At 46.6% G+C, this 14,602-nt stretch overlaps 1 protein-coding gene across 19 annotated transcripts in view; it reads left to right on the forward strand.

The window, feature by feature from the left end:
* dlgap2a (discs, large (Drosophila) homolog-associated protein 2a) overlaps window positions 1-14,602 on the forward strand; it is a 625,248-nt gene that overhangs the window by 488,938 nt on the left and 121,708 nt on the right. For all 19 annotated transcript variants that reach the window (XM_069885188.1, XM_069885186.1, XM_069885180.1 and 16 more), the window contains one exon: window positions 2,124-3,193. In XM_069885188.1, the coding sequence (XP_069741289.1) occupies window positions 2,124-3,193 (1,070 nt within the window). The remainder of the gene's footprint in view (window positions 1-2,123; window positions 3,194-14,602) is intronic.

The following is a 14,602-nucleotide window of genomic DNA, read 5'->3' on the forward strand; positions in this document are numbered from 1 at the left end:
TGCGCAGAACTATTAAGTGGAATTAGTTGAATGCTTTTCCCACTGAAGTAGAACGAACCCCACAGAGACAGTCAGCCAGTCATGACACAATTAGACAGTGCTTTTGTTTCCTCTGGCCTTGAATTATTCGTTAATTTGCATTGCTATGGCAACATGAGAGTTTTGGGAGCATAGGTTTACAGAATGAATCTGCATTAAAGTGCCACCAGCTTAGCCAACAATTTGTGTTCTGCTGCATTATCATTGGACGTTTCCACGATCAAGACCCAGAAAATGGTGGGGCTTCGGGTAAGTTCCTCGAGGGCACAGCGTCATCATTAAAAAGGAATGTGGCGGATGCTGCTGTTCGAGCACAAGGAGTTTGAAAGAGCCTCAGTGCAATGTGCCAACATGCCAAAGAAACTCAGCAGGCCGCACGAAGTCAAGGGTGACCAACGTATCTGGCCGGGGGTGGGGAAGGGGGAAGACCTTCGTCAGGTATTTGGAGTCGGTTCAGGTTGTCTGCTCTCTGTTCCTCGCTGAGTTGGTCCACATGAGCCTTCCCTCAGGAATCTTATCATCTTAGCGGAAGGCCGATTTCTCCGTCCAGCTCAGATCTAAACCTGAGAGAATCTCTGGCACTGTCAGGCCATAGAATTGGGCAGCTGTGATCTTGTCTTGAATTGGCTTCTAGTTTAAGACAGCCATTGATTTTTGATTATTATGAACATTACAGCACAGAACAGGCCCCGTGACCTTTGTATACCACTCCACTAAACTCCCCTCAACTTAAACTGGTGTCCTCTGGTATTTGCCATTGCCACCCCAGGAAAAAGGTGCTGGCTGTCCACCCTATTGAAGTCCCTCGTAACCTCATACACCTCCGCTAAGTCTCCTCTCACCCTTCATCAAGCCCCACCTCTGTCAGCCTTGCTTCGTATGAGATGTTCTCCAATCCAGGCAACATCCTGGAAAATCTCCTCACACCCTCTCTGAAGCACCTACATCCTTCCTGTAATGAGATGACCAGAACTCAGAGCAGATTCAGATTTCAGGTTTATGGTCATGGTACACACATGACATCAGATATAACCCTGAGATTCTTTTATCCTGCGGGTGCAGCAGAATTACCACTTATTGGTAGTGCAAAAAAATAAACCATACATAGCGTAAAACATGTAAACAAAGAACTGCAAACAGATAATGAATGTAAACAAACTGTGCAATACAGAGAAAATAAAGAAAATCAATAATGTACACAAGTAAGAGTCATAAGATTACAAGATAAAGGAAGAGAAGTAGGCCATTCGGCCCATTGAGACTGCTCGCAACTCCACCCTGAGCTAAACTGTTCTCACATCTGGTTCCAAGTTCTGGCCTTTTCCCCATATCCCTTGATACCCTGACTAATTAGATACCTGTCAATCTCCCCCTTAAACTCCCCCAATGGTCAGGCCTCCACAGCTGTAAGTGGCAACAAATTCCACAAATCCATGGCCCTTTGGCTAAAGAAATTTCTCCTCAGCTCAATTTTAGAGGGGGTACCTTCTCATTCTAAGACTGTGCCCTCCTGTCCTGGAGTCACCCAACAAGGGAAACATCCTATTCACATCTACTCTCTCCAATCCTTTCAGCATTTGGCAGGTTTCTATGAGGCCTTAAATGAGTCTCTGATTGAGTTTGTCATCAAGGAGTCTGATGGTGGGGGGATAGCCGCTGTTCCTGAACCTGGTAGTGTGAGTCTTGTGGTATCGATACCTCTTTCCTGATGGCAGCAGCGAGAACGGAGCGTGTGCTGGGTGGTGATGGTGCTTGATGATTGCTGCTGCTTTCCGATGGCAACGTTCCCTGTAGATGTAGTGGGGAGGGTTGTGCCTGTGATATCCTGGGCTGTGTCCACTACCTTTTGGAGGACTTTAAACTCAGGTGTCCCCATACCAGACTGTGACGCAGCCGGTCAGCACTCTTTCCACCACAACTCTAGAAATTTGCCAGGGTATCTAATGTCCAAAGCAAACCTTTGCAAATTCCTGAGGAAGTAAAGGCGCTGACGTGCTTTTTTCTGAACTTTCGCTAGCGCTCATTAAAACACAAACGGTGCACCTGCTGTCTTTGTTAACCTTCTTGTTTTCTTTTGTCGACAGACCAACAATTCTCATGGTCACCTTCGCACCACTTCAATGAAGGCATCTGTTCTCCATCGCCCAGGACCATGAAAGGATTGACCTCCAGCCGGACCCAGCCCCAGCTCAGTTTGCCACATACCTGCGGACTGGTGACTGACGAGTGCCAGCACTCCCATGACCATCTGCTGCACGGCCTAGATTCTCGGCCACAGTACTTGCTCAGCCCGACGGACAGCTGTCAAGTGGACCACCACCGCTGTTCACCCAGAAGCTCCATACATTCCGAGTGTGTGCTCCCAGTGGTTTCCGGAGAGCATGTGTCCAGCAGCACCTTCCCCAGGATGCATTACACCTCCCATTATGACTCCAGGGATGACTGTACCAGCGTGTCCTACACAGGTAGCAAGATCAATCGCATCCCCGCCAACCTGCTGGACCAGTTCGAGAAGCAGTTGCCCCTGCACCGTGATGGTTTCCACACGCTGCAATACCAGCGGGCGTCCACAGCCGCCGAGCCGCGGAGCGAGAGCCCTGGCCGGATACGCCACCTCGTGCACTCCGTCCAGAAGCTCTTCACCAAATCCCACTCCTTGGAAGGTGCCTCAAAGGGCAACGCCAATGGCACCAGGGGCGAGGGCCGGCATGCGGATGACCACCATCACTCCCACCACCCCAAGCATGGCAAGAGGAGCAAGAGCAAAGAGCGCAAACCGGAGCCCAAGCACAAGTCAGCAATGAGCGCCTGGTGGAGCTCGGACGACAACCTGGACAGTGACAGCAACTACCGTGCCTCCAGTGCCCTGAGCAAGCATCACATGGACCACATCTCTCAGTACTATCCAGAAGGCGGCCCGGGGGCCTTCAGTGACCTCACTTTGAAAACATCGAAAAGCAACAATGACGTGAAGTGTTCCGCCTGTGAAGCCTTCCCCATGGCAGCTGAGGGGAAGTACATGAAACGGAGCTCCTGGTCCACACTGACTGTAAGCCAGGCCAAGGAGGCCTATCGCAAGTCATCCCTTAATCTGGAGAGACCTCTTGTCCATCAGGAAATAAAGTCATCTCTAAGGCCATGTCATTACTTACAAGTAAGTACTCTCCCCACCTTTAAACGTGGCAGGACCCTTCCTTTCCAGTTGCCGTTCATTGTATTAGGAATGCATTAAATGAAATGGAAGTCACTAATTATTGTATCTGTTCTAATACATGCCCTGTATTTACCAAACCGGAAGTACAGGGTGTTATAAAGACTGAGTATTTTGTCCCCTAATCTCCGATACATCTTTTGGCTCATGTTCAGCCACCACACCTTCCAGTTCTCAGTCCGATTCACAAACATGCCAGAGAAACTCAGCAGGTCACGCAGCATCCAGAGGAAGTAAAGGGTCCTTGATCAGGTAACTGAGATGTACTGAGTTTCTCCAGCATGTTTATGTATTGCCCTCGGTCCCAGCATCTGCAGGTTTAAACGTCCAATTGTCCGACCATTGACGATATCTGGTTATGGAATGGAAAGTGACAACCTCAGTGGGGCAACTAAGTCACTTGGTGAAGTGAAGTGCGGCTCCATGTTAAAGCAGTTTGCTGCCCCTTGAATAGGACCAGTGAAGTCTGCAGACTGTGGGTCTTATGCAGTAATGATCTATGTTCCAATAAGTGAGATCTGATTTAGAATCTCCGGCTGACTGACCCCTGGCTGAGATCAGCTCCCCAGCACCACACAACAACCCTCCTGATTGCAAGGGGGATCTCGAATTTGTGAACCTTTGTGATAATAATGTTATGAGTTAAGTTGAAGTAGAAAAGAATTGGTTTGATATTGAGAATATTTAATCAAATTTGCATGTTATTTATGAAGGACAAGAATAGGTGATACTTTGTCAGGACACGAAGGCCTTGAAATTCTATTGCCTATGTGCTTATATGTAATACAAGGTTTGTATTAAAGTGATTTGGAGAGAAAAATAGGGGAAATATGGTATGTTCGACGGTCGATGATTTTCCCTTCTAGTGCAATAAACAAAGGTGCTGGAGAAACTTAGCAGGTCATGCCTCAGCCATGGTAACTAAAAGGCAACCAACGTTTCGGACCTGGGCCCTTCGTCAGGAATGGGAAAATTCCACACCCCACTGCCGTGCCAATGGGTCTGTCCGGGGCCTCACATACTGCCAAAGCAAGGCCACCCGCCTTTTGCTTCCCATGGGTGCTGGTGACATCCTGAGTGTCTCCGGTGTGTTTGTGAGCTTGCTGCACCCTTGCACATCAGGGCTTGGATTTGAGTCTACAGTTCCACTTCTGTGATACTCATGTCTTACAAATGGGCTTAAGTTATTGGCTGAGGCAATACCAATTAGAACATCAATGAGTACAGCACTGGATCAGGCTCTTCGGCTCATATTGTCTTCACTGACCATGATCCCAATCTCATCTGCCTGCACATGGTCTATCTCTTTTCATTCCTTGTCTTCTACCATTTAGACAGACACCTACGATTTTCTGTCCAAAAAAAAAGCTTACCTGCACCTCACCTTTAAACTTTTCCCCTCTCACCTTTGCCCTCCACATTTTGACATTCCCACCCTGGGCAAATGGCTGACTGTCTACTTCTATCTCTGACTCTGGGAATTTAATAAGCATTGATCAGGTCACCTGTCGGCCTCCTCCCGAGAAAACAACCCAAAGTTCGGCTTCTCTTTGTAGCTAAAACACTCCAATCCAGGCAACATGTTAGTGACCCTCTCCAAAGCCTCCACATCCAACCATAACTGCACACAGTACTCCAAATGAAGTTTTATACATCTACCAAATGACTTCCCAGCTCTTATACTCAACCAATAAAGGAAAATATGCCCTTACCTTCTTTACCAACCCGTCCAAGTTCAAGGACTTGAATCCCAAGATCTCTCTGCAGATCTCTACTCATGAGGTCCCTGCTTTCTTCTTGAATTTGGCCTCTGAAAATGCATCATCTCACACTTGACCAGGTTAAACTCTGCACACCAATTCTACACCTGTTTCCAACTCATTTATATCCTGACGTATCTTTTGCCAGCCTTCCCCTTGTCCACAACTCTGCCAATGTCTGTGTCACCTGAACACTTACCAAAAAAAAGATGATCATCCGCCTCTTCAGTCAGATCACGAGTAAGCACCACAAAGTGCAGAGGTCCTCATGAAACGACACAGGGCATGGAACTCCAGTCAGAGAAACCACTCCCTTCTGCTTCCTGTGCTCAAGCCAGCTTTGGATCCAGTTTACCAACTCACCTGGACACCTTATGACTTAATCTTCTGTACCAACTGACCTGATGACATGCTTTACTGAAGTCCACATAAACAACATTCACTAATTATCTTCGTCACTTCCTCAACAAAAAATGATGTTCTATCCAGATTCCCACCAGAATCTTTGGAACCTCACCTGTGGCTAAAATGGAGACTCTGTCAAGGCCCCAACAACCTTCCCCCTTGCTTCCCTCTGCATCCTGGGATAGATCCCATTAGGCCCTGCTACCTTTTTCAAAATGTACAGCACCTCCTCTTCCTCGACATCCATATGCCCCAGGATATTCCCCAATCATGCCTCCATCTCACCATCATTGCCAAGTGCTCATTGTGGAGTTTACCCACTTCCTTCATGTGCACACTCCCTTCTTCATCCTTGAGGGGACCAATCCTTCCTCCAGCTACTTCCTTGCTCCTAATATACAGAGAAAATGCCTTGAGATTTTCCTTCATCCTTCTTACCAAGAACATTTTGTGGCTTAACAGAGGTGGACAGGAGTATGAGGAGCATAGGTGGGCAACCAGCACCTTTTTCTAAAGGTGGGAATGGCCAATGCCAAAGGACATCTTTTTCAGGGAGTGGAGGAGAGTTTAGGGGAGATGCCAAAGGGAGGTTTTATACAAAATGAGTGATGGGTTTCGGAAACCCATTGCCAGGTGTAGTGGTACAATAGGGACGTTTAAAAGACTCTTAGCTTGGCACACAAGTGAAAGAGAAATAGAGGGTTATGGGTGTGAGGTAGGGAAGAGTTAGATTGTTGTGGTGGAGAGTAACATAGTTTGTCACAACATTGTGGGCTGACATACGTTCTGTGATGTTCTATGTTCCAATAAATGAAGTCTGATTTAGAATCTCCGGCTGACTGACCCCTGGCTGAGAGCAGCTCCCTAGCACCACACAACAACCAAGGCTGAATCTCATCCCCTCCTGATTGCAAGGGGGATCTCAAATTTGTGAAAGTGTGTGATAACAATGTTGTGAATTAAGTTGAAGAAGAAAAGAATGGGTTTGATATTGAGAATATCTCATCAGGTTTTCGTGTTATTTATGAAGACCTTGAAATTCTATTGCCTATGTGCTAAATGTAATATAACGTTTGTATTAACATGATTTGGAGAGAAAAATAGGGGAATATGGCGTGTCTGTAGGTTTAGCATGTTCTTGTGCACGTAATGTTTGAATATGTCCAAATCAAACTAACCGACAACCCCTGGTACATTTCCAAAGGTGGGTGGAAACCGGAGCCCCCGAGGAAAACCCACAGAGGTCATGGGGAGAACGTGCAGACTCCTTACAGACAGCGCAGGAGTTGAACCCCAGTCCCGATTGCTGGCGCTGTGAAGGTGTTGCGCTAACCGCTATGCCAACTGTGCCTCCCCAAAGTTGAGTGAGAAACATCCAATGGAACAAAGTATTTTGAAGGCTGAGTGAATGTGAAACTGCTTCAAAACCAAAACACTAAAAATTTATTCATTGAAGCATGGGAGCTGCAAGTTAATAAAACAATGTAAAATAGCTACTAGCAAAAGCAGAGCACAAATGATCTCGATCATATATGAGAGTGGAATAGCGATGTTTTGTTCCTTACAGTTGATTTGTCAATGAAGCAGGAGCTGTCAGGGTGGGGGCCATCAGAGCGGGAGCCATCAGGGCGAGGGCCATCGGGCAGTGGCCATTGCAGGCTGTGACAGCCTCACCGGGCCGCTAGTCAGCAGCTCCAAACGCAGCAGAGCAATGGCCACCTACCCTACCCATAATCCTCCACGCAGCTGGAACTGTTCTGGGAAAGACAGAGCAGTTTCAGCTGCGTGGGGGGATCATGGGTAGGGAAGACGGCCATTGCTCTGCTGCGTATTAATGATGGGTGGCGCTACAGCACCAGTCTCCCGCCTCCGTAGGCTCCGGAGGGCGCTAAGCCGTGCCCCTCAATATGAATGCATCACAAGTGCAGCCTTTTAGGGCTGCTTCATGAAAGCTAAGTTTATGTTTACCCTCCACACTTGTAGCCATGGCCTGGCATGAAAGGGCCTTCTGCTATATAAAGTACATGGTTTGACCAGCTGAGTTTTCCACCATTGTGATTTTACTCTGAATATAAGATGATCTGCTGAGTTTCTCCGGCAATTGATGTATTAGATTTGATCCCAGCATCTGCAGATTATCTTGTGTAACTTAATTAGTGATCAGCCCTTTTCAGAAATGCTCAAAAACAGAAGGGAACTAATGCCTGCCAACGCTTTGTTGAACAACCATCAGGAAAAAAATATTTTCATCTTTGGCAGAACCACGCCACATATTAAAAGGCAGACAGCTTTGAATGAGTTGGCTGACATCCTGAGCTGCTTCACCTGGATGGGATTCGAAGCCTTTGCAAAATGATACTGCTGCTGTAACTATCAGTCAGGATGTGTTTTTTTTAATGCTATGACTCTGGATCAGAGAGGATGTCTATTGAAGCAAGGTTGACAGAGCTAGGGCTCTTCCCTTTGAAACCACAAAGGACAAGAGGCAACTTAATAGAAAACAACACAATAATGAGGAGCTTAGAGAGAGTCGACAGCCAGCACTTTTTTCCTGAGGTGACAAAACAAGTATCAGAGGATATCAGTTTAATGTGAGTGGCAGAAGGTTTAGGGGCCATATCGGAGGTTAGTTTCTCACCTCGAAGTCACTGGATGTCTAGAATGCCTTGCTTGGGTTGGTGGTGGAGGCTGGTACATGGATATAGGTTGGTATAACATCATGGGCTGAAGGGCCCATACTGTGCTGCAACGTTCTATGTTCCATGCTGTTGCCAAAAGTTTGGAAGCATTTCTTTCAGGTTATTAGTCTCAATCCTTTCGAGCACTGATGCCAACTGGGTAAAGGAGGAAAGGCATCGTCAGAGAAATGAATTGCTGGCTATGTGCATTTTGTTCATGCACGTATCAGCCTTCTGTGTCACAGAGAAGATTAATTCATGGACTTTGCTGTCTATCCCTTAGTCATGGAAATGACAGCTCCCGTTCCCTTGAAATGAAATATGTAGATCTTAAGAGAGTGAAGTGGAACGAGTCCTAACAATCTGCAAGCAATGGACAAGTAATAACATGGGAGAAGTGGATTCTCCTTGGTTTTCCTTTCTGAATACAAATCTCATTTGCTGTTGAGGGCCAACGCATCATTGACATCACTCTTCACTCCACTAGAGGTAGTCACTGAGGTCGTCAAGAGTATCAAGTTCCTCGGAGTGCACTTGGTGGAGAACCTCACCTGGTCTGTCGCCAAGAAAGCCCAGCAGTGCTTCTACTTCCTGCAAAGGTTGAGGAAAGTCCATTTCCCACCTTCCACCCTTGCTACATTCTACAGAGGATATATTGAGAGCATCCTGTGCACCTGCATCACCGCCTGATTTGGAAGCTGCACCTCCTCGGACTGCAAGACCCTGCAGAGGATAGTGAAGTCAGCGGAAAAGATCATTGGGGGCTCCCTTCCTACCATGTCGGACTCGATGCAGGCGACAGTCAATGAACATTGTGCAGGACTTCACACACCCCTCACGTAAACTGTTCTCCCTTCTGCCATCTGGTAGGAGGTACCGTAGCATTCGGGCCCTTATGTCCAGATTGGGCAACAGCTTTTTCCCCTAAGCCATCAGGCTCCTGAACTCCAAGAACATTTGTGGATAGTGTACCATGAACTGTGACTGTAAACATCTTAATATTTTAATGTGTTGAATGTCTTTTCTAACTTATATCTATGTAAATATGCTCTGTGGTCCTGGAGAAACCCTATCTCGTATTTACTGTGCAAGCAGGGTATGAAGGATAAATAAAGTTGACTTGACTTGTCTTGACTTGGTGTCTGAAGAAAACAGACTCTAAGCTCAAGGACCTTCACTACCCAGGCCGTGCCCTCTTCACCATCTGCAACCATCAGGAAGGAGGTACAGGAGCCTGAAGACAAACACCCAACAGTACAGAAACTGCTTCTTCTCCTCCGCCATCAGATTTCTAAATGGACAATGAACCACAGACACTATCTTTTCTTATTGCACTAATTTATTGTTTAAAAATGTTATTCATAGCAATATATACACCCCTAATGCTGCAAAGCAACAGATTTAATGATATGTTCATGACAATAAATTCTGATTCTGATCATTTCCAGCATTCACTCAGTGAAGTGATGGAACAGCAGGTAACAGAGAATGGTACTTCTTCTGTACTCGAGGCTCCGCAATCACTGGAAACACCTTTCACTGGTTCCGCATGCACTGGGGTCTTGCCCATTAAGCTGTAGGCTGACCTCAGAAACACCAATTGCTTGCTACAATGTTTAATGATCTCCGGGCACAGAGAATGGTGCATGGATGGAAAAATAAACGACATTCTAAACAGGAAGTTGATGAATCTTTCAAAATCAACAATACTCCTTTGTCTTTGTAAGTTAATGCAAAAAGATAAAATGAATCTTCCAGGTCAGAATGTACAAAACCCAGAAGACATCCTTGCCATGAAGGGGGTGCAGGGAAGGTTCACTAGACTGATACCAGGGTTGGAAGGACTTGCATATGAAGAAAGGTTGGATAGACTAGGCTTGTATTCTCTGGAATTTAGAACATTGAGGGGGGATCTTATAGAAACATAAAATTCTTAAGGGTTTAGACAGACTAGACGCAGGAAGATTGTTTCCAATGCTGGGAAAAACCAGAACCAGGGGTCACAGTTTAAGGATATGGGGGAAGTTTTTTAAGACTGAGATGAGGATAAATTTCTTCTCTCAGAGGGCGGTGGATCTGTGGAATTATTTGCCACAGGAAGTAGTTGAGGCCAGTTCCTTGTCAATATTCAAGAGTAGGTTAGATTTGGCCCTTGTGGCGAAGGGGATCAGGGGGTATGGGGAGAAGGCAGGAACCGGGTACTGATCAGCCATGATCATATTGAATGGCAGTGTAGGTTTGAAGGGCCAAATGGCCTACTCCTGCACCTATTTTTCTATATTTAACAAAGTGCCCCTTTCCAATCTGGGCTGATGATGGAGCCCTCGTTCTTGTGCCAGGGCTGTAACTCCAGTCGCCCACTCATCACTGCTGCTGTGTGACATGCCCTTCAAGTGTCCACTCAGCCACAACAACAGAAGTAAATATTTAGACTGAGCCTCTCAATGAAGAGCAACACGCAAACATGCGGGAGAAACTCACGCCATGCTCACAGGATGTAAAGGGGAACCCACATTTTGGGCCTGACCCCCTTCGTCAGGGTATAAGCAAAGGCAGGCGGGTGCCTGAGTAAAGAAAGGTGGGGGAAGAGGGAGAAGGGAGTGAGGAAGGGCCGGCGGGGAAAGGGGGGAAGCACAGGTTAACAGGTGGATACAGGTGGGAGCGCAGAAAAAGCTGAGAAGTTATTGGGGGAGAGGGCAGGGGGAACTCCTGATAATAGAAAGAAGGGAAACGGGTGGAGAGCTGAAGGAAAGGACAGAGGGAGAGGGAAAGAGAGGGGGAGGAGTGTTTATGGAAATCCACGTTATTGTGGTCTGGGTGGAGAGACAAAGATGGAATATATGGTGTTGTTCCTCGTTTTGTCAGTGTATCACCTGCCGAGTTTCTCCAACGTGTTGGTGTATTGCACGACCCTAGCATCTGCAGACATTCAATTCAAAATGAAGTCTATCATATTCTATAGAAAAGCCAATTCATCATCCTTGTGTTATCTCTTTGTGCTTGCTGTCACCTCCCAGTGGACATCTCCATACCATGACTTGCAGCACAGGCGATGTAAGGATTACTAAGTACTGTCCCTTGGAAGAGACCACAGGTGAATGGTGAATAGCACTCTAGGATAAGTGGATCAGTTCTGTCCTCCTCGTGAAAAGAACTTGGGCTCTGGGTCACAGGCCATCCCAAGCCCAGTTGCCACCCAGCAGCCCTTCCCACCCACATCCCACCTTAAGCAACCCCTTACCAATTACAGAGCACTTACGGGATAGGGATTGCTCAAGGTGGAATGTGAGTTTAGGGGGACAGTTTGAAAACCACTGGTTTAGGGGTACATGGGCAAAATGCAGGCAGGTGGGACGAGTGTGGGCAAAGGGCTTGTTTCCTCACTGATTCTATATGGACAAATAAAAAAGGCGCCTTCCTGGATTTAAGCATCACAAAAGCTACTGTTGGCACTAGAGCTTTGATCAGCAGGAACAGTTTAGTGGTCGCCTCTCTTCACCCCACATGATATCGGTTTTCCACCTTTGACCAGATGGGAGTCCAGTGTTCAGTGAAAGGCTCCCCCCACAACAGGATGAGGGACAAAGGCTGCTGAAGGCCATCACTGGAGAATGAGGCCTGCTTGACTGGAGCTCCGCTCTCCACCAGAGTCACTGATGGGCCGCCACCGGCACTGCGAGTACCTTCTGCTAAAGGCACTATGGCTCCTCGCCCTGGACACTCGGGCAGCGACTCTCAGGCTTGCGGCCTCCACTTCCAAGGAGGGATCATGGGTGCCTCGCTGTTCCTTCCACCAGCTCCTTCAACACGCCCGTTTGGAAGTACATCAGCTGGCTGCCTAACTTGCTGCCCAACAACGTGAGAAGGACCAACATGCTGCAGCTTTGCCACCCCCCTCAGGAAGTCACCAAGCCCTGGCCTTGCGAACAATCCGCAGAGAAATGCTTATTTGAGAAATTTAGTGATACAGCACAGTTACAGACCCTTCCGGCCCATGAGCCTGTGCTACCCAAATACATCCATGCGAGCAAGTCTTTGGAATGTGGGAGGAAACTGGAGCACCCAGGGAGAGCGTGAAAATTCCTCACAGAGACAATGCTGGATTTGAACCCGGGTCGCTGGCGCAGTAATAGCACAGTGCTGACCACTACACTAACCGTGCTGACCCAAGTACAGAAGTCACAAACAAAATCAGCCTTGGTTGGCTGTCAAATTTATTTTCCTTGAATTTATTCCAAAACTGGTAAATCTTTCTTTTTAAAATGTCTTTATTGAGTTTAATAGAAAAAAACCCTATATACATGATTTCTAACTGATTACATAATTCAATTTAATTCACAGTATAGATATATATATATAACATATATAAACTGTAAACAGAATATAATTATCAGGCATCTTATCTTGGTCAAAACCTCAGATTCGGATGTTGAACAGAAAATAAGAAGATAGAATTAAGAATCCCATATCGGGGCTATAAATCTTCATTCTATTCTATAATGTGATCAATCTTTTCAAATCTGTGATCCATTCTGTCTTTTGATCATTATCATTTTGACATGAGCAATGAATTGGAGTTTAATAGCTCCATTAATTGGCAGTAAAGGAACGAAGATAGTTTAAACTCTCATTAAGTTTCAATTATCTTATAAATGTTGAAATCTAGAAAATAATTCATCTCATTTTGTCTCGGCATTTACCCAGTTTACTTACCTCAAGGATTTCTTGTTAGTGGAAGGGAAATTACTGTACATTTAGGATAAACGAAGAGGCATCATTGTTGACCTCAAATCATTAGGAAATGATGAGATGCAGGAAGAACCACGAGTGGAAATGGTCAGTCGACGTTTTGGGTTGGGACCCTTGATTGATGCAACTTTGATTCTCCTTCTTCATTCAACATCATACACGTTCTTTCTGAAGAACAATTAGATCCATGCCAAGAGTGGACGTGGCAGTACCGGCAGCAGAGTGAGGAAATGCTTCCTGGTCCAGTGTTGCTTGGAAGTCCCATGGTCCTTGTTCAGCCACCTTTAACAAGAGGGCAGATCTTCCAATGGGCAAATGCTCTGGGTTAACCTCTGTTCAACATGAATTGTCTGAAGGCTCGGGACTACCAAAAGCAAGAACAAATGGATCAGAGTGGCAGAGACAGAGTAAAGCCCCTCTAGCCGTTCATGTTCCTTCTGTCCATTATACGATCTATGCCAGTGGTTTTCAAGCTTTTTCTTTCCACTCACATACCACCTTAAGTAAGCCCTTTGCCATCGGTGCTCTTTGATTAGTAAGGGAATTACAGGTGATAGGTGTGTGGGAAGGGAAGGTTGAGAACCACTGACCTGGACCCGATTGTTACTGAAATATTTTGCTTGCGAAAAATTGTCATTGACCCATTTCCTTTGGAGTAATGAAACCATGCACATAACAAGTCAATGAGGTACAATTAAAATAGCGGTTTTCAAACCTTTTCTTTCCATTTATATACCACCTTAAGCAATCCTTTACTAATCACAGAGCACTTATGGCATTGGGAATACTTAAGGTGTCGTGTGAGAGGAAAGAAAAGGTTTGAAAGCCACTGGTCTACAGCAATCCCATTTGCCCCCATTAGGTCTGCAAGCTTCTGTGCTTTGAAAATTCAAATGCTTCTGAAACATTGTGAGAATCTCTGCTTTCAACACTTGCTGGTTGATGGATTTACTATCCGCTGATTGGTTCGTTTCCATTGTGGCCTATGGAAGAAGGCTCTCTAGCCCCTTGCCGCCTGCTCGATCGTCGTGTTCGGACGTCGCTACTTTTGTTGGCCTGCAGAGTAGGCCATGGGTAACTACACGCCAGAACCGGTGATCTGTGTGTCAGCTCTATCCTTGGGAGGCCTGCTTCTGCGACGTGGGGTCATATGGGTGACCAGCTGGCTAGGGTCCAAATGTGCTGGTTTGAGATGGTCGATCGTGAATGTCACCTCCATGCCTCTGATGTCCAGCACACAGGTGATCCCGTTGTGCTTGAGCACCCAGTAAGGTCCTTCATAAGGCCATTAAAATGGCGCTCAGTGAGCCCCTCGTCCCACAAAGATGAGTCTGCAGTCCTTTAAGTCTTTAGGGAAGAAGGTTTTGGGCTTGCTGTGTGCTTTGGGAAGAACTGGGACCTGTGTGTCTAGTAGTTCTCTTAGGCGAGTCAGGGTGGTTTGTCCATGGTTTTGTCCCAGGAATTCTCCAGGTATGACCAGGGGTGCGCCTTAGACCATCTCTGCTGCTGATACATCAAAATCCTCTTTGAGGGCGGTGCGGATACCCAGAAGGACCCATGGGATTTCATCGGCTCAGTTAGGGCCTGTGAACCAGGCCATGACGGCTGCCTTGAAGTGCCTTTGGAGCCTTTCCACCAATCCATTGGCCTGCGGGTGGTACGCCATGGTATGGTGGAGTTGTGTTTCCCAGGGTGTTGGCTAAGGCCACCCAAAGGCCTGCTGTGAACTGAGCCCCTCTGTCTGAGGTCAGATGTTCTGG

Source organism: Narcine bancroftii, chromosome 6, assembly GCF_036971445.1.
Source record: "Narcine bancroftii isolate sNarBan1 chromosome 6, sNarBan1.hap1, whole genome shotgun sequence".
Taxonomy (NCBI): domain Eukaryota; kingdom Metazoa; phylum Chordata; class Chondrichthyes; order Torpediniformes; family Narcinidae; genus Narcine; species Narcine bancroftii.